Source organism: Aquila chrysaetos, chromosome Z (assembly GCF_900496995.4).
Source record: "Aquila chrysaetos chrysaetos chromosome Z, bAquChr1.4, whole genome shotgun sequence".
Taxonomy (NCBI): Eukaryota; Metazoa; Chordata; class Aves; order Accipitriformes; family Accipitridae; genus Aquila; species Aquila chrysaetos.
The window spans coordinates 64373155-64401078 of NC_044030.1; the positions used below are offsets into that span (position 1 = coordinate 64373155).

The 27924-nt window shown below is 35.8% G+C and overlaps 1 protein-coding gene and 1 long non-coding RNA gene across 4 annotated transcripts in view; one reads left to right on the plus strand and one right to left on the minus strand.

Moving 5' to 3' along the window:
• The window catches only part of LOC115336557, a 47762-nt gene extending 41251 nt beyond the window's left edge, over positions 1–6511 (plus strand). Inside the window, exon 3 of the long non-coding RNA XR_003921824.1 lies at positions 6428–6511. This is a non-coding gene — a long non-coding RNA (uncharacterized LOC115336557). The remainder of the gene's footprint in view (positions 1–6427) is intronic.
• Positions 1–27924, minus strand: part of CWC27 (CWC27 spliceosome associated cyclophilin) — a 119120-nt gene that overhangs the window by 14069 nt on the left and 77127 nt on the right. The window contains exons 11-14 of one of the 3 annotated variants that reach the window (XR_005931524.1): positions 20880–20977; positions 6444–6553; positions 4254–5075; positions 3603–3706 (exon numbers count right to left, since the gene is read on the minus strand). Coding sequence is in view for 1 of the 3 variants with exons in the window: in XM_030003777.1 (XP_029859637.1) it covers positions 3603–3706; positions 6444–6553; positions 20880–20977 (312 nt within the window). In the remaining 2 variants the exon portion in view is untranslated. Of the gene's footprint in view, positions 1–3602; positions 3707–4253; positions 5076–5240; positions 5333–6443; positions 6554–20879; positions 20978–27924 lie in introns of all 3 variants that reach the window. The other 2 variants (XR_003921823.2, XM_030003777.1) reach the window with 2 other exon arrangements.

A 27924-nucleotide genomic window follows, 5' to 3' on the forward strand; every position in this document is an offset into this window, starting at 1 on the left:
GCATACTGGCAGGCTTTCACTTCCCATAAAAACAACAACCATGACCTAAAAAATGTCCTGGAAGAATCACATAATTTGTGCATATCAAGCACGCGCATGCCATACATTAATTATATTTAATAAAAATCAAATAAAGTAGAATTATTGTCTTTTGAGGAGTAGATTGGAATTAAGAAAGAATTTTAAAATGTAAAGTCACTATAGTTATCTCAAATACTCCAGTACAACAAAGACACTAAAAACATAAACTCTTATCCCAAAATATGAAATTTAACTTTCCAAGTGATTCTAACAATCTTTAACAGCTTTTAGAAGACTTCATTGCTTTGTTAATGTTGTACATGTTTATAGCCAACTTGTGTAACAGGCACATTTTACAATTTATTTAGCTTCAAAGTAAATTCTTTGAAAATAGGCTGTCTCATCTGTCTGTAAAGTTAACATGCACATTTACTGCACTGCAAAATTAATAATATGATGTTAATGATTAGACTATTATGTAGTTTCATATTATTCTAAGTCTTCATTTTAGTGCAATTCTGAATGCAATATTATTTTCTGAACAAAAATACAACTTCATAATCTGAAATTGCAACACTCCTTGCAGTATGAATTACTTGGAGAGAAAAGAATTATCAACAATTAGATGTCAGTAGTTACTCAGAAAGGAATAGGAAAGATAGTGATCAGATTCTATAAAAGTCTTTAAAAGACTGGTTATATTACTGTGACAAGAAAATATCAGACATGAAGACCGGTCCTTCAGGTTCATGGAAAGGCTGCATAAGGGAGGTTTAGACTGGACACGTGAGGTTTAGACTGGACATTAGGAAGCATTTCTTCACTGAGAGGGTGGTAAAACACTGAACAGGCTTCCTAGAGAGGTGGTCGATGCCCTAAGCCTGTCAGTGTTTAAGAGGCATTTGGACAATGCCCTTAATAACATGCCTTAACTTGGCCAGCCCTGAATTGGTCAGGCAGTTGGACTAGATGATGGTCCCTTCCAACTGAAATAGTCTATTCTAAAATTCTTGGAGAACTTAGAAGCACATTGGTAGCTCAGAAGGATCTCAAAATATCAGTGAAATCCAAGGAACTCAAAATTTATGCTGTATGTTATCCCTCATCCTCAAAGAGCCTGAGACAGGAAAAGACATAATGAAGGAAGACTAAGTGGTTTGAAGAAGCAACCAAATAGATGGTGGCAAAAGAAAACTTAAAATAATAGCAAGTAAGTAATGAGACTTATCCTGAAAGGGGCAAGATTTAGGAAATTATTCTCTTTATTGCTTCAAAAACAATAATCCAAAGTCAAGATGCTTGCGTTTTGATTTATCTGTTAAAATGGCCAAAGAATATAAGCAAAGAAAGCAAGGCTGTATTTCCAGATAATGGAATTAACATTAGAAGTAGAAAGAAAACTTACACTTCAAAAACCTAACCTGCATTTATATTTTAAAATACCATGTTTTGTTCTTCTTAGGTACAATCAATCAATCAATAAATAATGAGAGACAGAGAGAAACAGAGATAGAAAGGGTTTGATCAGATTGTAAAGCTATGAGAAATGCTCAGTTCTTCCTTGAAAATAATACAATTATTTTAAGTAAAGAATATAATCAATCAAATAAAAAGCCAAATGTTTGAATTGCTATTATTTTGAAAGAATCACAGGATTTTTAACAGCCTACTTAGTAACACTTAAGCTCATTTTCAGCAATGAAAATGCCAAGATATCTGTTAAGATGAAAGCAGACTACACTAACGCCCACAAAGGAACACTGAAAAAATACATGCGGCCATTACACATTACTTATGTAAAAATGTTGTTTCATAAACTGCAAGAATTCTACACTAAGTGCTATACTACTAGTGTTACTCTTTCTGCCAGTACATGTGTCTGAAATGTTCTGCAAATCCTAGAATTTCCCTTGTGAAGTCTCAGTTTGATTCAGTGAAAAGCAAGAAGGTGTGATGGTAAAGTTGCATGAGCTGTGTAGCTTTATCTTACTAAATTAAAATATATGCATTCATTATGTACGTGATACAAACAAGAAAGGAAAAGTTACTAAGAGTGATCTAAAATTTTAGTCTCATCAACACAACTGGTCTCAGAATTTGCAATTTAGCTTACCTTTCATGACCTATGATTTTTAAATTTTTTTTTTATTTTTATGGAATGTATCTTCAAATAGTCTTAAGATCTTCTGATTAACTATATAAAACCCCCAATTTTTATAATATCGCTTACTGTAACTTGATGTGTAACTTACAGATAGCTGAAGAATTTCATTTATCAACATGTGGAAAAAAAAAAGTGAGTTAAGATGTAAAAACCATTTTTTCTTCCATATATAATCTTCCCTCTAGTCTTTTTTATGGTGTCTTTTCTCACTTCAGTGTGCACATCTTTTTCATTTGTAGAATGACAGTAAAAATAACTAAGTTATTTAGACAGTCTGCATTTCCTACCAATGCTAACTGTCTTCTCATCTGAGAAAAACTACTTCATTAACATGGTTATCTTACAGTTTTGTATGAGTCCTCTCAAAACAGATGCAAGATGCTTTAATGACTTTTAGTTACATCATTTATTTTCTATTTAAAAAGGGTGTCTAATGAACATGTTTGTACGTTTTAGTTTTTCTCCTTATTGTAATTCAATCCTTTTCAGGTCTAGTTACTGGTGCTAGTAAGAATTTTGGAGAAATAGTAAGAAATTGGAGATTTTGGGGCAGATAGGTATCCTATCGGTTTCCCTCTCCCAAGAAGGGAGTCTTTAGGAAGATCGTAAGGGTACACCTGACATACTTCCACTTAATAATTTTAAGTTATCTGAGATACAGAAATATTAGTTGTCTTAAAACACTTGCCAAAAACTTTGTTAAAGCTTCTATTTTAGTGGCAGTTTTGCTGTAGCTGTGATAGCTTATGCATACAACTAAGGAAAAAGTTGTAGACAGAGACAGTCTATTTTATTAGAGCAGGTCTATTGCTCGCCTTATAAAAAAAGATGATCTGTCCTTACAAAACATTTTTGCTACTGTTTTTTTTGCTTTTTTTTTAGAAATTTGATATTTTTATTATCATCTAACAGCCTGCAGTCTGAGACTTCAGGATCAGACTTCAAAACATATTGATTTTTATCGCCTTTCCCTACCTAAGGTGGGTTCTTTGGATGGAAGATGAACATGAGACAACACAGCACAAGTTGCTTCCTTGACTGGGAGGTGTTGAGGTCATAACTTCCGCAGTGCTTTACCAACTCTATTGCTATCCCACTTCTTTGGGGTCACCCTACACTTCAGATGAGTCTATCAGTCTATCTTCATCTCATCTATCAGTCTTTAAAATACTTACCACCCCTCAACACAGAGTTTTAGTAGGACTTATAACTACACAGAGCAGAATGTCTTCTGCTCTCTCTCCTTATTTTCCAGAGAGCTAAACCAGTGCATTTTAGCTGACTCCTGCCTGCTGCAGCAGTTGTCTTTACATTTGGTGTTTCTGCTACTCCTTAGATTTACGCTTAGCAGTGAGACTATATTAGTGCAGTAGGATTTCCAGCAGTAAACAGAGAAATCCAAAATCAAAAAACTCACCATCCTTCGTCATTATCTACTTCAGGTTCAGAAACTTCATTTTCAGGAGTTTCTTCAATTGCCTGGGTTAACTTTGATTTAAATCGATCCAACAGTGCCAGTGTCTGAAATTAAATACATGGTTTTAGAGAAGTGAAACACTGTAGAGAGGCAAGCGAGAGAGCTAGAGGCCGGGGCAGGGGGCACGAGGAAGTGAGAATGCATTGAAGAGTGCCCATTGAGAGAACAAGTGAGAGTGAGCCAGCAATGTTGAGGCAGCAAGAGCAAGCAGGGACAGCACCCTGCAGGTGTGACAGGTGTGAGAGCCCACTTGTCTGCCTGTCTAGTGAAAACAAAATGCATATTTAAGGAACAAAAACTTGTGGCGACTTCCAGAATAAAATGGCTGATTAAACAACACTGACTGCTGACAATGAATTTTACTGTTGGAACCTGTTATTTTCTTCTTGTAAAGCAAACCATTGTATAAATTACAGATCATTCAAGCTTTGAAAACCCAGTTTGATTGATATTTATATACTTTACATTGCTGATCTTTTAAATTATGTACTGACATTGAAAAAAATTCAAAGCTTTTGACTCAAATACAGTGAACCACTTTAACTAATTCTACAGACAGAGGTTCTTACGCTGCATACATTAAGCTCATACTGATTTATATTTGGTATTTTTTTCTCCAGCTGACATTGCCCGGTCTTTCAGCTACAACGAAGTCACAAAATCTCAGGTGACACCTGAAGATCTTACCACAGGTCTTGTTTCTGATCACCTGGAATGAGATTTTGATTATACAAGAATTATATGCCTGAGCCTTGTGATGGGCTCTTCAAAAAAAAGGCAGACCATAAGAATAATTTGCACAGCCCACAGCTTATTTTTTGCTGACATTTGAGACATTCTTGGAAAGGAAAGCATCAGGGAATAAGTGCTTGACTGAATTTACGTGGCAGGCTACATTTGATCTGTAGGTGATAGGTTGGCCACCTATGTTGTAAAACACCTCTGTATGGCTGTTTAGTTTTGTTTGGTTAAGTTTTCCAAATTTAAAAGAATAAAAACTAAACAAGAATAGAAAACAGAAATAGGAAATACCAGAAGTGTTCACTGGAATCAGATTTCCTTCTGGGAGCAATCCTAACTTTAGGAGTTTCCTGGCTTTCGAATTCTTTCAAAAACATATTTTAGTACTGCCAAAGGCAGGTTTTGGAGTTTTTTTTGCATTTATTTTCCTTATTTTCTGTTTAATCTTCTGTTTAAGATGGGAGGGAGGAAAATTTCAAAGATATTTGGGCCTGCAAATCATTCAACTTCTATAGCTTTCCATACTATTGCAAACAAACCCCATACTAACAACATCTGAGACAGCAAATCTCTGCCTAGGCCATCAGAAGAAAACAAACTAATCCTTTTTACATGAAATTGTGACCAAACAAACCCTTCTGTCTTGTCTGATTTTCTCTGCTGACAGCATTCCTGTGAATAGAACTGGTGATAGAAATAATTTCCAAATATTTTAGTAGGCATTTCTGCAGTGAGTGATTAGATGCCGTACTGTGGATTGAATAACTTTATAAATTGACTCTTGTAGAATTATAAGGTTAGGACTTCCAACATCTAGTATTGTAAGGAGACACATACCTTTCCCCCTCTTCTTTAACTCTTGTACAGAGGATGGAAAATGGTATTGTGCTGTAGGACCAGGTAGGAGGGATGCAAGGCTAGAGGAGGCTCTCCGCAAGTGAAATGGATTACAAAGAATTTGATTAATTACTTTTGAATAGTTCCCAGCAGGGTTACATAAATAAAAATTGAGATCTACTAAAATATACACCCCTGTCATCTCACCTTGTATTCGTATGATGCCCAGGACAGGGCTGATATAAATTCATTAGAAGTGGTTTTAAGTCCCTTGACCCACATCACCAACAGAGCTTTAGTACTCTTTGGTTTGAAGTTAATGGGCTTTTGAATGTACAAAGTTTCCATAAACTTCTTAGTTTACAGCTAAATCAGCTTGCACATATAAAGGTTTGCCAACCACTGCTTTGAAATTACTAAGCCTCAAGTTTCCAATCTCTTCTAGCTTCAACAGTTGAATACGAACATCTTTGTAGGTGAATTGACATGCACTTATAAACCAATGCATTTGATGTACTGCACAGCTTTTAAGTTAATGGTATTTTCCACCTAACAGGCAGTTTCATATACTTCACAGTTTTCAAACTTTCCTATTTTAGAAAAAAACAAATATTTATGTCAAATTTTACTTTGCGCATATTTGCATACTCAAGTCCACATATGTCCTAACTCATTTTGAAAAGTACTTTTCATTATATTTAAAAAGGATTTTCTTTTTACAGTACAGTTAAAAACTGTTTCTGTTCATTTCGCAACATCAAAAGGTATTGATGAATTTAATCTCTTTAAAACATAATTTAAAATGTTAAAAAAACCCAGCTTGGACAGATACCAAGTATGCAAACTTCTGTCCCAATGTTATCTTAGGGCAAGCTGCAGAGCCAAGGAAAGCACTGTAAAGAAATGCAAACTCTTGTAAATGTAATCAAGGATACCTCTTTGTGGGTAGCATTTCGTTATGGAAGATTTTAGTGACTAAACTGATAGCACTTTCAAATACACATTGAACTTCACTTACTTGTCTACCTGGGTAATCAAAATAGAGGATCAAAAAGTACGTATTTATTTTTACAAATAATAAGATTCTTTTAATGGAAAATGAAACATAATGGACTTTAAAACTTTTTTTTTTACACAAATGAAGACAGAAACACTTTCAGAACTTTTTCTGGAATTTTCTTCCCCAGGTTGTCAAACTATTACCTGATCTTCGCGAGAAACCCCCTTCTTTGGCTGCTGCTTCCGCTTGTCTTCATATTTTCTCTTCTCCTGCAGGTATTCTTCAACAACACTGTTTGGAGCAGGTTCCTCCTCTGAGTAAGGAAACATATTTGGTTAAAGAAATTAAACTTGGTTTTATGATTTAGTATCATTTTGGAGATAATTTGTGACTTCTGAAATACCAAGCAAAACACTTCCATAAAATGTTTCAGCTATATTGCTTTCTCAGCAAGTAGAATGATTTGCTACTTGCTGAAATGAAAAACACAACACTGTACTGGGCAGACGACAAGTCCAAAATCTTTTGTTTCAATCTTATCTTACTACCGAGGGGAAGGGAAAGGGGATAGCAGGGTAACAGAAATAAAAACTTTGATGTTAAGATGAGAAATGAAAACTGTTGAAATTCCTTTAACAAGTTTACCTTCATTTCTGAAGGTCTTTCTTGGAGCAGCTGAACTGTTATGTATATTAATATTCTGTGACTATTTGTTACAGGTAGACAAATATAGACAAATATTGCCTATAGACAAATTCACAGTTTTCCTGTTTTGTAGGCTGAAGTAGCCACAAATCAAATCCTTGATCTTGCAATAGGGGAAAAACCCCATAACATTTTTACTTTAAACAGAGTCCATCTTGTCAATCAGGAAGAAAACTCTTTAGTAACAAAGTAATATCTGGACTAGTCAACAGTTACTCTCCTTTGCCTTTTTTTAACAGCTTCTTCTCTGCGGAATATCTACTGCCATGACAAATGAATAATTTAACAGGACAAAAACTCAATTTGAAAATTGATCAACACCATCCTTTCAAATTTTCTTCTTCTTGAATAGCATTAAGACATTTCACATATTGATTTAATATACTTGAAATTTATTTACACATGTTTACAGGATTGTTATTCCTGATAAGGAACAGAAGAATAAAACCTCCAGATGTCCATTGCAAATGATGAACAGAAAATATTTATGGAGGAAATTGTTTCAACAATTTTCAGGATATACAGCCTGATGAACTGTAAATCTAAATCAAACCTCAGGTTTTTTTAGATGACAGCTGGCGGCTATATTGAGAAAATTTCTGATTCCAAACTAAATTTCTCTCTCACCTAAAGTTTTCTATAAAGTTTATAAACATAGCATTTCATAATAAGAGGAAATACATTTGTAATGGTACATCTACATATAAAATATTTGTTTACATATTTCTACAAATAAAATATCTTATTTCCTTTTATCCTAATTTATATGTTGATTGTATGTATTTCAAGAATATGAGGAAAAACAATCAAACATACATACAAAATACCGCTTAGAGCTGTTTTTTTCCTGTTTTCTAGTTGACATGTTGGATATAATGAAGAACAGAGGATTACAGGTGCTAGCAAGATAAAGAAAGAGAAAAGCCATCTTCTAGAATGACCAAAAAAGATAAATGCATATACACAGACATTTAGGGATGATAAAACAGCTGAATGAATGAAATCAAATCTGCCATAAAATCTCATGCACCATAATATCAGATGAACTTAAGAGAATAAAGTACAGTACGAAACTACAAATCATAATAGCTCAGCTCCGACCTTCCCCCTATTATCTCAGTCTCTTCTACTAATAAAAACCCCCATTCTTAATTCAAGACTAACCCCTTGTGAAGACCAAACACGAGTTATTGCATAAATGCATTTATCCAGTCAAACTTGTTGACTGTGGAAACAACATACTGCCTTGTTTTACTAACATTTAGCCTCTAGATAAGTAACTTGAACTACAAAACCACCTGCTTTCTTACAGAAAACCACCTTTCAGGTGACATTTACCTAAAGGGGTGCTTTGAAATGAAGTCCATTTACCCAGTGATAAGTATAATTCTACATTATGACAAGCAAAAGAACTGAGAAGAGTGTTCGTGAAAACTTATGAAAATGCCAGTCTCAAGCTGGCCATAAATATTTAGACCTGTGAACCAAACTTTGATATACACATGCTGAATTTAAAGATGTGATCCTTAGTCATACATGTCTTTTGACTAAGATTTTAGTTTAATCTAGTGCAGCTCGAATATAATTCTCATACAAATAGGTTAAATTCCCCCGCAGTTGTGTGTTTGTGTATTTTTATCACACTCATATAGTTGTCACTTTTAACACAAATAATTTAAGTTTTGGTTTAAGACTTCTCTTGAGATTACTCTTTTCTTGGGTCTTTGCCTGTCAGATTTTTTCTAATCCTCAACTTCATTCTCTCTGCCTCCTAGGAAATCGTTTTCATAAGCCAGACAAAAGATAATCAGATCCACCTGAACTAACTTCAGAGTGAGTCAACCAAAACAGTTATGGACTTGTATGCATCATATTTCTGCATCTTTCATTAAAATGACTTAAAGACATGCTTGTATTGCTCCATGAGGACTTACAACCTATTACTCCACATTAAAAGCAAGTAATACAACAGGAAGGATTTTCAAGAGCCCCTAAGTCAATGGGTTTCTAACACTTTTTAAAACTTCTGAAAACTCCCAACGATCATTTCAAAACCACAAACAGTGTCTATTTCTTAATATAAATAAAATACTCAGTTTTGTTAAGTAGCATTTCTTTGATAAATTTATTTCATGTCTGCATGAATAAACTGAGGTAATTAGCAAGCAAAAGAAAACATCTGGAAGACAGATTTGTCACTGGGAAGAACCCTTTTAAAATGTAAAAAACCTTTTAAAATGTAAAAACAGATTGCTGGCTACTACTTCATATCTCCCAGTCAGCATCCCAGAGCTCCTCCAAATCTTTTGCAATAGAGTTGCAAAAAAGAGGAACCACAGCACTGTATGATGGACTTGACCTTCACATCAAGCTTGGCAAACTTAGGTCAAGCTTACTGATCCAGCAAAAGTATAAGGATCATTACACTGGTATTAAAATATTTAAGCTCCAAACTCCTTAATCTAGGAGGATATACTCAGACAAAAATGAATGAAACATGACATGGATGCACAGCAGTGAAATAACAATTAAATACCTTATTTAAGTATTGCAGGATGCAGAAGATGCTAGTTTAAGTTACAGGGATCTTGCACACTTGTGCCCTAGAGGCATCTCATCACAAAGTGTAAATAGCATCAGGCAAAGAAAGATTTTTTTCCTTAGTTTGAACAAGTTGCTGTGTACATTCTGTCAGTAAGGAAGGTGAGGTGGAAAAAAACCAGAAAAAGACAACCTTCCTTACTGAAAATACACTTCATCCTACTTCTAACAGCATTTTTAAGTACGTTGCTACTTACCTCAGCTAGCTTGAGTTACTGCCAAGAAATCCTTCATCTTACCATGACAAAAACTTTAGCATTTAAGTAATTTATTTTCTTTCAGATAGATTCTTCTATCCTGAAATATTCCTTTAAGGAGTAACAGATGCCAACCTGATGGTGTAATATAACCTAAAACTTTGGGTTTGGGACATGGTTTCCAAAGATAGCCTGAAACTAAAGAGGAGATTCAGAAGTCTTTAAACCAGAAAGGAAGAGATTGATTTAAAAAAAATACAGAAGGGTTTATTTTGCTCACACTTAAATTAGGAGCAGTTCAGATGATGTCAGTTTTTAACGACAAAATTGCAGAAGTATAACAAAGACATGAGAACTTGATCCAAGAGTGTTGAACTGAACTGAATGGCAATCTGGATGGGTTTGGATCAATCCCTAAATAGGATGTGGAGCAGAAGAGAAAGCTTGATAGTTTTAAGCTCAATTCCTATAGCACCTGGTAAATTTAATAGCATAATAAACACTCAACAAAAGTTGCATCAGGCATGCTCTGTTTTTGAAACTGCAACTGAATTTTATCTTCTACTTTATGAAAAGCAAGAAGTAGGAGTTCTAGGCCTGCTGACTGTGGTACATCAGAAAAGTACAACCACTGCTTATGCTCATATCTTGTTGGCCTTAAAGACTGGGCTTCATTTCTATCATTGCAGGTGGGCTAACTTTGGCTTAGCATGTACACCAATTGTGGCACAGGTAAGGTACAATTTGAGACAAATGTATTTCTGACAGTATGCATACAATTTTCCACAGTATGAACTTTGCTATTCTGTCATTTTGTTATTTGTATCAGTCTTGACAAACCTGGTAAGAATGACTGTCCTTGTGATAAAGGAGGTAGAATCTGTATAAAATGTAGAGATTTTGTTTCTGTTTTAAGAAAGAGATAATGAAGCAGCACATAAAACATCTGTCAGAAAAAGAAGCAGTTTGGCTTGCTGAAAGTATTACCAGAAATACACTAATCTTCAGAAGGGTAGAAACAATATGTATTGTGACAGAGAAAAATACATGCTCTTTCCGAAGGTTTAATGTCACCATAAAAAAGAAAGAGCCTACAGTGCTGACAAGGATCTATGAAAGAATTTTGGTTTGTGTTTTTTCTTTGATGAGGCACAGCTAGCATGAAGATTTTTACAGAAATAGACTTAAGTATCTTACATTACAAAACATTCCTGATATGCTGAACTTCACAAAAGTAATCCCATTAACTCTTGTAATACACTTTGCATATATAATCATGAGTTCATGCAGAACCACGGTGAGATAACAAGGAGAGTATACAAAGAAATCTTGTATGAAAAGGCGCGCCAGTTTATTTAGCAGGGTTTGTATATGTTTTAAGTGTGGTGGACCCATTAACTTTTGTCAGCATCTCAAATGCATTCTTTAGCAACTCAGATGACACATCTCATTTGATAGAAGACCTACTGGACAGAAATTTCAAGAAATGCATGATATAGCTAGACTAAATACTAAAGGGAAAAACAAAAAACTGAAAAACCCTGGACAACTCCTTGTCTGAAATGAAAGAAGTAATGACTGACTGTTTTTCTGCGTTAAAATAAGAGGCCTAAAACACATTACTGGATTTGTGTGGTACATTCCACTTTCAGCTATTCATCAATATTCAGTTTATATTGCATTCTTCTGGAATTATGGAGATATGCAGTACTGGTTTTAAAAATCTTAATGAGATTCAAATCTTGAAAAGAAAAACTACTTTTGTTCTAAACCAAACAAACCCCTTACGAATTACAAAAGAAATTCTGATATGCCTTAATATTTCATGAATTAAAATAGAATTCCTATCAGAAGTGACAGATGGAGAACATAAAGTCACCTCCTACAGTAAGGAGTAACAGGTAACACACTTCTTCCAGAATCCAGGAAAAAAATTTTCTTCCAGCATTAAATACTATGTCTATGAAAATAAAAACATTAACTTACTGTAAAGTAGTATAAAAATGAATATACCAGAAAATACAGTATGAAATAATGTTATGCTTGAAAGAATTTATAACACTCTCCAGTATATTTTTGTTTAGGACTACTTCTAGTTGTGGTTTTCTTTGCACCTCTAGCTACTATTCAGTTACTGTTACTATAGCTCTGGCCTGCCTAAGTTCCTGAAGAGCCACTGTTTGCTTACAAGTTAGGTAAGAGTCAGGAAATATTTAGTAACTGTGAATAACTAAATAGATTTGCTTATAGAATGAGCTTCCAGGGTTGGACTGATTACTGTGCTACAGTGAAAGAAACAACAGTTCTAGAGCAAACTTACTAGTTCATTTAGCCAACTCAAATAATAAAATCTTAGAAGTAATTCCTAGAGCTTCAAAACATTTCTTTGAAAGAGCAGGGCCCACTGATTTGTAAAACAGCGTAAACTTTAATATGTGTAGTGGAAGTTTTTAGTGAATCTCTTCTGAACTTTGGTAGCTTTTAGGCACATAGTCCCAGTCTAAAATGTGGTTAATTTTCTAATGTCATTTGATTTTGAGCACATGCTTAAGATTACTACTAAAATAAAAACTGGCTTATAGTGAGGATTTTGTCCTCTTTTCTTTTGCAGACAAAGAGACAAGAGGAAAAAGCATTCACTTTAGCAGGGAAGAGACTGAATAGGGATGCTGGGTATTATTTTATGAAATTACATGAGAAAAAAAATTTAAATAGTGGAAGAAAACATAAGGGTTTGCAAAAGTGACACACTCAAGATGCATACTTCAATACAATGCAGCTATGCTGTATATACTGCAACATCTTCATACTTAATGTGTTTATGCTGCATAATTCCTAAACCACCAAAATTTGGATTTTGTTGTTTTCATTATGTTGTCAAGGGTGCACAATTCTGTTAAAGCCTCAGACTTCAAGAAAGCATCTTTCCATGTAAGACAGGACTTAAATCTTTAAGTGTCACTGATATTACCCAAACTTAATAATAAAACACAAATAAAACATAATCTTAAATTGGCATCCTTGCTAAATTTTGAGAGTTTTCTGAACACTTCAATCATTTGATTACCATACTACAATTAAAAACAAACCAGAAAATACTTCACGCCTCAGTAGAATTCTTAGACTTGAATGTTGTTTTTTACATTAGTTAGGTTTCTCTGCTCAGATACTATTTTGTAGCTTTTCTGTTTTCTCATGTGTGACAATTAAATTTCGTAATCCACAGATTATCAGACAGTTTACAAAAATGTTCTAACAAGAAAAACTATAATACTACTTCTTAAATACTACTACTATTTAAAACCAACATATAGTTAAACAACTGGGCAGATGGTATTGGTCTAAAGCAAACTTTACTGAAGTATATTCACAGGTTTACACTATAGAACTTTGAAAAGTGTATCTTTTTCAAATATTTGATTAAGTTCTTCAAAATGCTGAAGTAATTCAGCACTCAAATTATAGTGTTTGATGTAATTTCTGGCACCACTACAGCAAATGTCACATAAAAGAAAAACATCTGATTTAAAGTAAGGTCTTGACAGCAGTCTGGCATAGTCAACAATCTTATTCACAAATTGGAAGGCTGGTTATAATCAAACCTGTATGGAGGGAATTAGTTTTATTTTCTGTCCTCTTGAAACAATGTAAACACCTAAATTTTCAACCCCCAATCTTCCTTAATTAATCTAATATCTGAAAACAGAAAAAAATCAGGTAGGCATAATATGTATCATGAACAATTTGAAGTAGTGATACTAAATGTGACACCAATACTAATAAAGATCTGCCAGTGGATGTAAAATAGATGTGTCGTGCTGCCACCCATTCATTAGCGTCCTCTCAGAATTAGCCCCGATCCTACAAAAAGTCCAGTATGACCTAAACCTTATTCTCACAGTTCTATGGTCTTCAGTGAATTTCTCCTGCTATTTTCTCCTCCTGTGTTTTGGCTGAGATGCAGTATTTATTAATCAAGCACAGAATCATATTAATGCAGTTACACAGCCTCTGAACTAGCATTTTTTCCTAATGCAGCCAGCTCAGAGCATAGGCAGACACTTTACAAGTGTCTGCACCATCTCCATAGACATACCTGATACCGCATGACACAACTCACTCTCCATCCCACATCCCCAAGAGGACAGAGAGAACAACAGAAAAATCTTCTGCTACATACACATTAATTTCCTGATAGTAGTCTGTTTTAAATATATGCAATTCTTATATGTAAACTAATGTGGAATAGGTAAACTGTTATACATTTAGCAGACTGTCTTGCATGTTGACAGCTCTATTGCACTGATGAAAATTCAGGCCAATAAACAAAAAATTACTAAGTGAACTAAGTGAGATATAATAAATGCTTTTAACTTTGGGGTGAAATTACGTGCTCAGGTACAACACTGTTTTACTGCTGTTAGATTTCATTATATTCAAACTAAAGTGTTTCTAAAATCTCTTCTGTTATTCTTCAGTTGTAAATGGCTGTTTCACAGTAAAGGTATCCTTCACTGCTTTCACTTACCATCTTGGAATACTTAAGATTCCACCCTTCCATCCCACTCCCTACCAAAATTAGACATATCTTCAAGTATCTCCTAATAAATTAGTTCACCTAGTGTTCTGCCAGTTTGGGGGGTTTTGTCCATTTGTATCCAATTTTTCAGTATCTTTTTTGGTGGTACAATACTTGGAACCAAGTGCAATAATACAACTGTGCTTTTACAGTTAATGCCGTTGTAGCAACAACCACACAATCACAGCCACATCACAGTGTAAATTCATGTTCAGTTTGTTTTCTAGTACAAACCTGAAATATCTTTCACTATTGTGGCTTTCCTAGTTTCTTTATTTTATGAGTTTGTGCGTGAAATTATTTTTCCTTAATACTAAGGAAATAATTTTTTAACATCCCAACACGACTCTCAATTTATTTTCAATGACATTTTCCACACCTTTCCTTCCTTTCACCAGTCTAGTATTTCCTGGACTAGAATCTAGTATTTAATGACATTTACTTTTGTTTCTTGACAACTAATAAATTCATAGTTTTCTAACAACGTTCTTTCAATAGTCATAAGATCCAGTGTAAATACTCAGTCCTGTTTCAATTTTGGTAATACAGCAACCATAAAGTACAATACAGTAAGGTGACGTTATACAGACCAAAGTGAAGTCTAAGATACAACACCATGCTAGTTTTATAAAAACTTACAAATATTTACGACTCTAAGTGTTTTCACAATTAATATTATTGAGAAAGTTTGGAGGCCTTTGCTCAAAGAAATTATGCTTCTTAAATTACTATTCCAACATCACTACAAGACAGCAGTATTATTAGGTTAGCAGTCACAAGCTGCTACTTAATCTTTCTAACATATATTCTAAATTTTAATCTGTATCTTCTTCAAAGCTGATGCTTCAGAACTCCAATGTTCCAACAGACTTTAAAGAAAAAATATGAGTAGCTGGTTAGAGTAAAAAAGGGAAACTTCAGAAAACTGCTTTTATCTCCATACAAACCATGATGAAAATGAAAGCTGTCATAAGTGCAAATAGACTCAAATATTTTAAAAATTTAGGCAGTTAGCTCTGGATCACTTTTGTGTCTTTGGGTCACCTCTAGTTATAAAGCTGAAATTCACAAAAGACAGGAAAACTTTGGGTACTTCAATATTACCCAACAACATGATGAAACAGAAGCAAAACTGTTATGCTGAGGCCCTGATATGCTTACTATTATTTTGGGGGCTGTTCTATTTTAGACTACCAGTTGGAGCTCATCAGATGTGCTCCTGGAATGCATCTTCCAGCATGGCTTCATCCAAAAGTGCGCATCTGGTCTGTGGTAAAACACTAATGCAGATGTAACCTTTTACTTAAAATTCCTATTAAAATTTCAACTTTCCCCAGGTATTCTTGAAGTTTCAAGTTCTTTCATCCTTTACCAGAAACATACCTATCATGCAACTGTACTTGTTCTTTCTATACAGATGAGAAATTTGGTACAATTCAAATGAAAACAAATTGATAGGCTTGTGAAGGACATCTGGAGAATGATTTCCAAAATGCAGTGGGTAGAATCCAGAACTGAAAATTGACCATTTTAAACTTCATACTAACAAACTTTATAGAAATCATAGTAACTAATCAGAAAGACCATTATAGGAAGAGATATTTAGCAAGTGCCAGATGATGCTGCCAGCATTTTGGTACTTTTTGACATCAGCTGAAGTTGAGACAAAGGCAGCCAACAGCAAAATGTGAAGATAGTTTCATCACCTCATTGTTTTTGTATTACAAATAATTTAAGCATGTTACTTTTACTCATTCATCAAGTGTTAATGTTTGAGAACATCAAGTGGATTCTGGTGTAGCTGATACTTTGATACATTTCACTTACTTTTAAATAAGAAAAACAAAACTTTCCTTTTCCTGGAAAAATCAAAAAATTACTTTTAGAATCTTAGTTTTTCCTATATGTCACAAATGTGGACCCAGCATCCCAAGGCACAGAATATGCTATTGTTATTCTTGATTCCGTAAAGACAGAAAGCTTCTTTACTAAACAAATTTAGACAGTAAGTTTATTTACTGAAATAAAACATAACATATAAATAAATATATATTTATAAATAAATATAAACAAATCTATTTCTTTACTAAATAATCTAGTTACTGATGACAGTAAATGAAACTTCAAATGACCTACACAATGTGACCTGTAAAATGCTGCAAAGATATTTACCCCATGTTTTAAATTCTTCCTCCCTCTTAGTCTGAATTTTGGCAATACTGCCAAGTGAGCTGTTGTCCTGATAAATTAGGAAAGACAATCTGACTTTTGAACTTTTAAGGACAGGTTAAAAAAGTTTACTTAAGCTTGAGTCTCTACCTTGTTCTGTTCTGATTGCTGCTGTCTCTGAGAAAATACCCAAACTGAGAGCTGGAAAAGGATTTAGAGGTAGAAAAAATTTTAGAGCATGGATGAAGAAAACCAAAAAAGTTTTGATTATTTACGTAGCTATTAATATATGGATTTTATTAGACACAACAGAAATCCCTTAGAAGCAGGAATGGGAGATTACAAATTTTATTTATTTGTAAAAAAAACCTTTTCCCAAAGACTATTTGCGGTTATCCTACAGGGCCATCCATTTTGGCAAAACTAGCTATTCACAGAGGAGAATATGATCACATCTACATATTTTGTTGACATGCTTTTCCTCAATGATTAACATTTTAAATATTTTTATATTGTTCTCACTAAATTCTGGTGTCAAAATACATGGTATTTATGGCAACTTTATGGCTATTTTATGCTACTAGTGTCAATATGCATCTACAGCTAGACAGAGGACCACTAATGTATTTTTCAATTAAATGTCTAATGAAAACACCATGTGACAATGCTCATTAAATTCTGATATTTCACAATAGTGTTTTGATCACTTTTAAATGCCTGGCATCATAAACTCATCTCTTAATTAAAGCTGTTCTTATACTTAATCCAGAATCCTTCATAACCCAAACTATATGCCAGTTATACAGTAAACCTCCCATTTGCCTTTCAGTCATCACCTTTAAGCACTACACATTCATTCTAGCTAAATGTAGGAACAGTTTCCTCTTCTTCAAGAACACACCAATTACGTTTAATGAGTTTTTTGCATTTATTCTTTGGGTGTGGAGTTTGTAATGGTAGCTTCTCTATCACCAGAAAATTTTTTACTTTCTTTGATCATACAGTGAATTACGTTTCTTTGTGCAAGACTTCCTCAAAAAGGGAAACATCAGGACACTGATTTTCTCTTTTCAGGGTACAGACAAAATAACTCACAAGATAACCAGAATAAGTTATTTGAAGAGAAAGCAAAATGTAAAGAGAGTACTGCTTTACTGAATTATTTTGGAAGACCTACAACCAAGCCTTTATTTTAACTGCTTGATTTAAAGACTCACAGTGATGGTAAATACAATGCTTTTGGTAATGCTTCCACCTAACTACTATCACCATTAACAAGATGCTTAGTTTCTCCTCCCCATCAAAACCTTCTTCCAGGTCACATCTTACCTTTCTTTTGATTAAATTGTGCTTCACAGAATCTTGAAAAACAGAACATCTAAGCCCATCCCTCCCAAAAGGCAGGATCAACCTTTTCTACATCAGTCCTAGGAAGTATTTGCCTAATCTGCTATTAAAAAGTTCCATTCTGTAGGTCATCTATTTCAATAGTTATGTTTAGGAAGTTTTCCCTGACATTCAACCTATATCTTTTTAGCTGCAACAGAAGCCTATTATCTCTTGTCCTCTCCACAGGGATTACACAGGATAATTTCCTCTCCATGGTAGCCTTTGACATTCTTGATGATCATTAATATGTCCCCTTTTACAAAGTCATCTCTTCTCTAAACTAAACAGCCCCAATTCTTACAATCTTCAAATATTATGCTTTCCAGATCATCAGTCACCTTTGTTGCTCTCCTCTGTACTCCCCTAAAATGCCTTGTACCTTTTTTTCAAGTGCAATCACCAAACGTGACCCAAGGATTCAGACTGAAGACCTGCTCAGGTGGAAGAGAAAATGAGTCTGTCTTGTATACAACAGCCCATTTTATACGTTTTACAGTACACTTTTGTCTTTTTCAAATGCATGGCACTATCAACTTGCTCTCAGCTTTGTACTTATTATGTTTCCTAGATTTTAAGCTGCCTAAGTGCTACCTAACATCTTGTGTTTGTGCAACTCCTAATTTGCGAGAGACATACTAATCACTTACTATAATGATTTTTTTTCCTCAAGATCTCCCAAGGTAAACGTATTTTGTTTACTTTGACCTGGCTTTTAGCTTCTATGAACTGACTCAATCTATGAACCCAGCACAAAACTCTTCTACCAAAGAAAAGCAGGAACACTTTTCTTCTGATTTAAACTGAATCACATCAGTAAAAGCTCCAACATGGACTGGTGGAAAGAGAGTGAGCCACTCAGCTCTTCACTTAAACAACTGCATGTGAAAATGCAACCTTATCACATAAGTTTGCATTTTTCTTTCTTTTTTTCTTTCATCTTCCCCTTCCCTGTCCCATGTATTTTTTTAGTCTGCAAATTTAATAAAGGTAATCTGTTTTCTCCAGATCACTAATAAACAGATTCCCAGGAATCCTGCTTGCCATTTTGATTACAAACAATTCTCTTAAAGCATTTTGTTAACTTTTTGTTAACGTTAATGTCTCTCAGACTGCTTTAGCCAACTCCCTAATATGCTTCAGTGAATGCCATTAAGTTCAAATGATTTTAATGCACCTAATTTATCCAAGTGGTCTCTAGTTGCTTATTCTGTATCTGAACCCTTCCTTCTACGTCACTGATCATATGTAACCATATGAGCAAAGTTGACTGCTATGCTAAAGACAGTGGCAACAAGCGTTCAAGCTCATTTCCTCTTTAGTCAAAGACAACCAACTCTCTTCTTGCTCATTCATCTCCTGTTACTGTATTTTTATTAGTAATTTTGCCCTTCACCATTTGCATCTCATTTAATATCTTTTTAATTTTGTCTTAAATTTTAGAGTGTGTTTATTTTTAGAATTTTTAGTTAGGTACTCCAAGAACTTGTTGAATAGGTTCTTTCCTGCATGTATCTTTCTCAACAGGTACTGGAACAGACCCCTTCCTGTGTTCTGAGAGTAATCACGAAAAGGAAAACCAAGATTATTCAAGATTATTTTCACCATTAGCTGTTACCTACAGATTTTCAACAGGTTTATCTCCTACCTGCTATTTACATCAAAGAAAGTAAAAAAACCAACAACTCTGGTATATAAGCTCCCTTTCCTTGAGTTAAAGGTATCCTTCAAAACTGTACCATAGTAGTATCTATGAGTATTGTCCAAGTATTACTTTAGTCTGTCACCGTAAAGATTGATTTACTCAAATTACTCTGCAATAAGTCCTCTGACTTAACTGGCACCAGAACAGGGATAATGTTTAAGCGATAGTATTACAACTGCCATGTATGTTACTATTCAATGTAATTTATCATATATGTACATAAGGACTACTCTTTACCTTTTCTACACTTCTGCTTGCAGTTCTTTTTTTACATGGCCTGTGACAGCATTCATTACCTTGCCAATGATATATTCATTCAGGGATTGAGCATAATTCCTAGAACTTTTTCAGAGCCACTACTTTGTAAAATTTGGTGCCAGATTTCATATACAAGTTCAAGATACTGTGGGGTTTTTTTTTTTGCCAAACTGGTTGCTGATCAAGCTCACCTGTTATTCAAGAGAGTCCATGAATTTTTCTAAAAATGATGTTATACTTTCTACCACTCTTCTAAATTGTGTGTCATCTGGAAATTTTTCTGAATAATTTTATATTTTCTTCCAGATTTCATATGGTATTTTGAGAACTGGACTAAGAATCCACTCCAGAAATGTGTCCAGCAACTCCACAGTGCTTAAAAACCAGTCTTTTTTTTCTTCATTTCAGCTAATAAAGGGTGTTACATCCACCTGCACTAAAACATGCACCTTAGATGCTATTATAAACTCAGCGGTTTATGCACATTTAGACAGGAATAGAATATAAGATTTGTCTGACAAAGAAGCGGTCATCTGAAGATCCCATTTTGCTAACGTTTATAGAAAATAAACATGGAACTGACTTTCTGAATTTGAGTTCCACTGGTGTCATAAGATGCATAAAAGTTTGAAGTCAGTAGCTTTGAGTTCAAAGTTAACCATCTGCATTTAAGTACCTTCCCAAGTTGGAATGTCAAGAAGACTTTCCAAGTCAAAGGTCAGAACAGGTATGTCCCCACCAAAGAATTCAATCACATGCCATGGTATTTCAAATCCAGAAGCTTGCCCAATTACACAGATGTAACTAAAGAACATTTAGAAGGACAAATACTACCTTGTTTGAAAGAATGAATGGTACCTGTACAATTTTATTTATATACTGGCATCCTTACATTACTACCATTCTTAAGGAAAAATAATTTTCTTGGAAAAAAAATCTATATTGCAACAATCCACATGAAACACAAAACTACTAAAAAACTTTAAAACTTGAATGTTGTCTGGAGATCTACACAACACCTGCTATAACATACTCTTACCTTCCTTTTCTTTGGTTTTTAAAGCTCTTTCTTCTTTTTTCTGCTTTGCTTCCAGCAGTTCACGCTTCAGCTGTCGCGCTTCTTTCCGTAGCTCCTCACTGCAAAGAGACAAATATTTACAAGAATTTAATCTTCTGGGAATGTAAAGCCACTCAGGAGAAACAGAATCAAAGTTAATGGGCAGTAAATCTCTGATATAAAATTGGGAAGGTACTGACTCACTGATGCTAGGAACATGGATTAAAAATCTATTAGAAGCTAAGAAAGTTCGTATTTTCATTAGCAGAAATGACAAAAGAACATAACACATGACTTATTTGAAGATCCCATTAGAAATGTCAAGGACATGAATAATAAAATAAAGAATCCCCATTTGTATTTTTAATTTAACATTGTAATATTTAACCATGAGAACCACACAAAGAGAATTTCAAACAGAGCCACTACCAAATAAATATTACATGTGTTATAAAATTCCATTTATTGAAGTAATAAATCTTAGCATCCTGGATTTCTTAGATGGACAGGCAATGTAGTTCTTAAATGACAAAGACATTACATGTATGTAAGCATAAATTATTAAATATGAAAATTAATTTCATTTTACAAATTTAAAAAAATGATCAGGTGATAACACTAGAAAGAAACCAAAATTTGCAAGTCATTGTGCCAATATCACATGAAATATTTGTCTTCATAGAATCACAGGTTCGAAGGGACCTCTGAAGATCAGCCAGTCCAGCTCCCCTGCTAAAAGCAGGGCCAGAGTAGGTTGCAGAGAGCATTGCCTGGTCAGGTTTTGAATATGCAAAGATGGAGACACCACAACATCTCCAGGCAACCACTGCTTAACCTCGCTCAATGCAAAAAAGCTCTTTTGTGTGTTTAAATGGAATTTCTTGAATTTTAGCTCATGCCTATTTGTGCCAGTCTAATGGCTACCAGTAGAAAAGAACTGATACCCGTTTCAAGTTTTTCTGGTGTTAGAATCTGTATTTCCCACTTCTTTTTAAAAAAAAAAATTAAGTTCTGATTGATTCAGTATTTATCAAAATCAATGAATAGCAGAAATTACTATAACGCAGGAATGTGGCGTGTAAGCACCTCCCTGCAGCTGTTTTATGTATCTCAGTTCTCATCTGTAACAGCATTACTCACAGCACAACAGCTTTTTAAGCGAAGACTTGTGGGGTGATGACTTCTTCTGAACTACATTTTCATTTGTACATATGCACAAATACAGAGCTTGTGAAAAGCACTAGAAAAAGACTACCATTGTAAAGGCATTCAAACAATCAACTACAGCAGTAGGTCTTAATTTTCAACAGCGTGGCAGAAGCTACACTAAGCCCGATTAACAGCTTTTACATAAGACTACAGTTCTACTTTTCTATCCTGAGAAGAAAACCATAGGGAAAGGATAAAGGAACATTTTTAACCCAAGTAACTCCATTGCTTTTATATAAATTGGGGATAATATGGTAAGCAAGCTAATGTAGTATACCGCAACATTTTCTTATAGACGCTGTACAGGAGGAATAACATGCATGGCAATAAAAGTTATATGTTTAAAATATTCAGAATGCCAGAACGCAGTGACAGCAACACAGCAAGAGGGGGTTACAAAAGGCACTTATGAGTAACAGAGCCTAGCACATCAGAAATTTTCCTGTAAGAGGGACACACTTTCTCTTAGTTATCTTAAGCTATTGTGGAATGAAGAACGAACTAGCAATGACAACTATTCAGCCCTCCCGTGCTCCCTTTTTTTTTCCTAATAGAAAGAGATTTTTACACAGAACACAGAAGGTCCTAATTCCTAGACAGCCTAATTCTAAAATGTTTTTTCAAGCTCCCTCTATGATCGGTACTAGGTCCATAAAGGACTTTGATACTTAGCTCCTTAAAGACTCCACACTTCCTATGTTTTTTATTCCTAGGCTCACTTTACCAAGTTAGGTTGATGAGAAAGGTAATCCAAAAAGCCTGCCTGTTAAAGAGGAAGCCACAAGAACTGGCTGATAGGAAAGCCAGGCTATCCTCACAAGTCAGATTTACTGGAACAGAACTAGAAATAATTGGCTTTTTGTAGACAGGAAAATGTCAAATTGATGAGGTAGAGCAGAATCAAAATAAGGGACTACAAATTAGTCTGTAGCTGCCCCCTACATCTTTGAAGCATAGGTCTTTGCATGCAGTAAATTTGCACTCAGGTTTCATATAACATAGCTGTTGGTTTGTAGCCAATTATGCAGTTGCCTCCTGTCCCTGGAAAGTTTCTGTCACTACAGAGGCATAGCTCTGCCTGCTCCCTGCTTATCTCACTGCTTGCTCAGTCCCAGCTGCAGGCTCTCCTCTTGCGCCCTGCTTCAGGCTCTCCTCTTGCGCCCTGCTTCTTCCTCTTCTTGCCACTTCCTGCAGCCTGGAAGCTGTCCTCCCTCCCTCAACATAGAAAGGTACTTCCAGAACCGGTGTAATCTCCTCCCTTACCTACTTACTACCATTTTGAAGTGCCAAAATGCACAAATGGAAAACAAACAAGCAACATGCAACTGCTTTTTCTCTTCCTGAAATGGCATTGCCAATGTTGCATAAAAACCAAAAAAATATTTCCTTCCTAAATGTCATATTTTGAAAACAGAAGAGTAGCTCGTTCTTTAAAATGCTAATCTTTTAACTCCACAGTTTGTGAAGAACATTGCAGTGAAATTGCTTAAGTACCACGCTGGATTCCACCCTGCAGAAATTTCTTCTAAAGTTAGACAACATGGACCAAATTTCCTACTAAAGTGTTTTTGTTTTTTTTTCTAATAGCTTTTGAAAGTAAACTACATTTCATAGTAAATGAAAGCCATAACTTTCCAAATACTGGCTAGCACTAGCTTACATGTAAACAACAGCTTTTAACCTTTTATCTGAAGCAGTTTAGCCTAATTATTTTTCTATAATTACTACAATCTCTTAACTACATAACCCTCAGAATCTTTTTCTGAAACATCTTGAAAGATAACAGCTATTAAAAAACTTAACCAATAGGCTTATATTATTCTAGGGTCAAGCACAATGGTCATAAATGTCTCAACAATCTGTTCTGTATTCAAGATCAAGCAAAGAAATAACTGTGTGTATATGTGTGTTTATATGCAGGTATGCATACAATAAATTATATATTGAATGTTTCCAAAGACAAGAATTACAGATCATATTCTTTTTCTCTAAGTAACGTTGCTAAAACTCTCTAGGAGACTTAGCTCCAAGAAGCACCATAAGAAAAAAGACAACTCCCGAAAGTGCCCATTACATCTAAAACTAGAATGAAACAGCAATACCAAAAGAATTATTCATTTTTGCTACTCATATCAGAGTTGACTGAAATCAGAATATTCATTCTGCAGAAGATTGAAAAAAATCTAGACAAACCATTTTAGAACAAAACTGTGCAACTCCAGAATTTTCAGATTACTTCCTCAGAACAAATAAAATTGTTTCATCTAGAAAATCTCTAGTGAAATCAAGTCTATGAACCCCTTTGAATTTCTGGTTCCACTGTGGCTCAGTTTGATAGGACTGTGCGTCAGTTTGATAGGACTGACAGGAACTCCAGAATCTAGGAGCTACAAGAACTTGGGTAACTTGATGCTGAAATTTAGTTACATCCTAAAGACACCATGCATGGTGAAGCATCAGCTTTCCTAGTAAACTATTTGAATGCAAGATCAACAAACATCTCTACACTATTATCTTTGTCACCACTCAGGCTCCTCTTTAGCGGAGTATGTAATTTATACTTTTTTAATAGCTCTTTTTAAAGGAAGGGATGTTCTCCTCGCTTTAATCACTTCTGTCTACTTCAGAACTCCCTGCAGTATTTTCACAACACTTTTGAATGTGGACTTCAGAATCAGACATACTGATGGATTCCAGCATCCGTGTAAGGCTCTGCTGATGGTGTACTTGCTACCTTAGTTTTAACTCACTAAGGAACACAATGGTCCGTATTGGGACCAGTGCTGTTTAATATCTTCATCAATGACATAGACAGTAGGATCGAGTGCACCCTCAGAAAGTTTGCAGATGACACCAAGCTGAGTGGTGCAGTTCATATGCCCGAGTGATGGAGCAGTCTGTGCCTGAAGGACTGCAGCCTGTGGAAAGGACCCACGCTGGAGCAGTTCATGAAGGACTGCAGCCTGTGGGAAGGACCCACATTGAAGAAGTTCATGGAGAACTGTCTTCTGTGGGAGGGACCCCATGCTGGAGCAGGGAAAGAGTGAGGAGTCCTTTCCCTGAGGAGGAAGGAGCGGCAGAGACAATGTGTGATTAACTGACCCCAACCCCCATTCCCCATCCCCCTGCAAAGCTGGAGGGGAGGAGGTAGAAAAAATTCAGGAGTGAAGCTGTGCTCCGGAAGAAGGGAGGGGTGGGGGGAAGGTTTTTTAAGATTTGGTTTTATTTCTTATTACCCTACTCTGATTGGATTGGTAATAAAGTAATTTCCCCAAGGCAAGTCTGTTTTGCCCATGATGGTAATTGGCGAGTGATCTCTCCCTGTCCTTATCTTGACCCAAGAGCCTTTCCTTCTATTTTCTCTCCCCTGTTCAGCTGAGGAGGGGGAGTGATAGAGCACCTTTGGTGGGCACCTGGAATCCAGCCAGGGGTCAACCCACCACAATGATTTAGTTGCAGTTTTATGTACTTCATGGTGAAGTAGGCCTCAGACACGCAGAAGTATTGGTCTGGAAAATCTTCCTCTATTTTCTATGATCCCAAGGTTAAAGATTATTTTCATTGATTGTTTCAATACATAAGCTACAAAAGTGTCTTGACTCTAAGTCTAAGGCTGTTTCAGAGATTAATGTCACAAGTCATAAAGTTAGAATATCCTAGAAGTTTAGAGACATCCATATGGCTGGACAGACTCCACACACAATCTGATAGAGACTGCTTGACCTTAATCCTCCTACTGAATTTGAAAGAAAGCAGATTTTGGCGGATCAAGATTCCATTCCTATGAAATGCAATGGGATGTAGTGGCTTGAACGCAAGCCTAAAGGTTAATAACATAACTCTTATCTTGCTTCTGTCACTAAGGATCTAACCCACAAGTGAGCAAGCACACACTTGCTACACTGTGCCCTTAGCTGATGAGCTCTGAGCAAGTGTAGATCCAAAAACTCATGACAGTATTGGTATGGTATGGAGTTTCAGTACCTTGGCCATTTTACTAATTCAAGCTCAGCTGGTTTTTGGCTTGGTTAAAGTGCCTGCAAAACCCACTTGTAGTGCTTCTTTACCACAGAAGATATTCCATCTCTCAGCTTTTATCTGTACCAGTAGTAAAGCTTTGTATTTGAATATACTTTTATCTTAATAGTAGGGTTTTCTGCCATTATCTTTATAGCATCATATATTCCATGCTTCAGCTTCCTAATTGTTGTGGTTTAAGCCCAGCCAGCAACAAAGCACCACAAGGCCACTCGCTCGCTCCTCCCTCCCAGTGCGATGATGATGAGAAAATATGAAGAAAAGCTTGTGGGTCCAGACAAGAACAGGGAGGGATCACTCACCAGTTATGGTCACGGGCAAAAAAAAGACTCAACTTGGGAAAAAACCAAAATCAATTTAACACTAATCAAATCAAAACAAGGATAATGGGAAATAAACCCAAACCTTAAAACACCTCCCCCCAACCCCTCCCTCCTTCCCAGGCTCAACTCCATTCCCAATTTTCTCTACCTCCTCCCCACCAGCAGCACACGGGAACAGGGATTGGGGGTTGGGGTCAGTTCATCATACATTGTCTCTGCCACTCCTTCCTCCTCAGGGGAAGGACTCCTCACTCTTTCCCTGCTCCAGCATGGGGTCCCTCCGACAGAAAACAGTTCTCCATGATCTTCTCCATCGTGGGTCCTTTCCACAGGCTGCAGGCCTTCAGGAACAGACTGCTCCAGCACCGGCTTTCCCATGGAGTCACAGCCATCTTCGGGGACATCCCCCTGCTCCAGCGTGGGATCCTCCAGGGGCTGCAAGGTGGGCATCTGCTCCCCTGCTCCCCTCCATGGGCTGGGGGGGGACAGCCTGCCACCTCACCATGGGCTGCAGGGGCATCCCCTCCTCCCCTCCTTCTTCACTGACCTTGCTGTCTGCAGAGGGTGTTCTCTCACATTCCACTCCCCTCTCCGCTGCAGGCTGCCCTTCTTAAATCTGTTCTCCCAGAGGCGCTACCGCTGTCACTGATGGGCTTGGCCTTGGCCAGCGGTAGGTCCGACTTGCAGCCAGGGAAGCTTCTAGCAGCTTCTCACAGGAGCCACTCCTGCAGCCCCTCCCCCGCTACCAAAACCCCACCACACAAACCCAAACCACTAATAAATCTATTTTATTTTGCCTTTGTATTTTAAATCAGGAATTAATACTTAGTTAATAAGGAATAAAATCAATTGGAAATGTAGCCAAATACTCTAAGTTAAATGAATAAGCATTTTTCTAAGTGCCATCTACTGAAGGTGTCTTGCTGCAAATAATAAGGGGTCTTCTGAATTTACAAAGTAACTGCCTAATTCAAAAAGGAGAAGTTCTGTATTCGACTTCACTTTGGCAGAAGAAGAGAGAACCGATTACAGAATTAAACACTAACTGTGACTTTGGTGTAAGCAACCATATGATTATACTTGCTATGCACAAACACAAACCCACCCCTCTTTCTCTATATATGTATAGATCTCTTTGTACTTGTATGCTCCTGCACATATGTATATAAACCATAACTGGCTTTATTTATTTAAGGATATAAAATCTGTAACTAATAAAATATATATGATACACAGACACAAATAACACCTAGAGAGGCACAGTACCTTACTCAACTGTGACTTAGGGAAAGGTGGTTGCATGTATTCGAAACTGTAATTTAGATATTCCCCATCCAGTGATGACAAAGCTCAGTAAATACTAAAAAATTCATTTGATGCCTACATTTCCATCACAAAAGGCCTGAAAACTTTGCCTTCTATAACTTTCAAATTTAGCCAAACTTCAGTCTAAACTT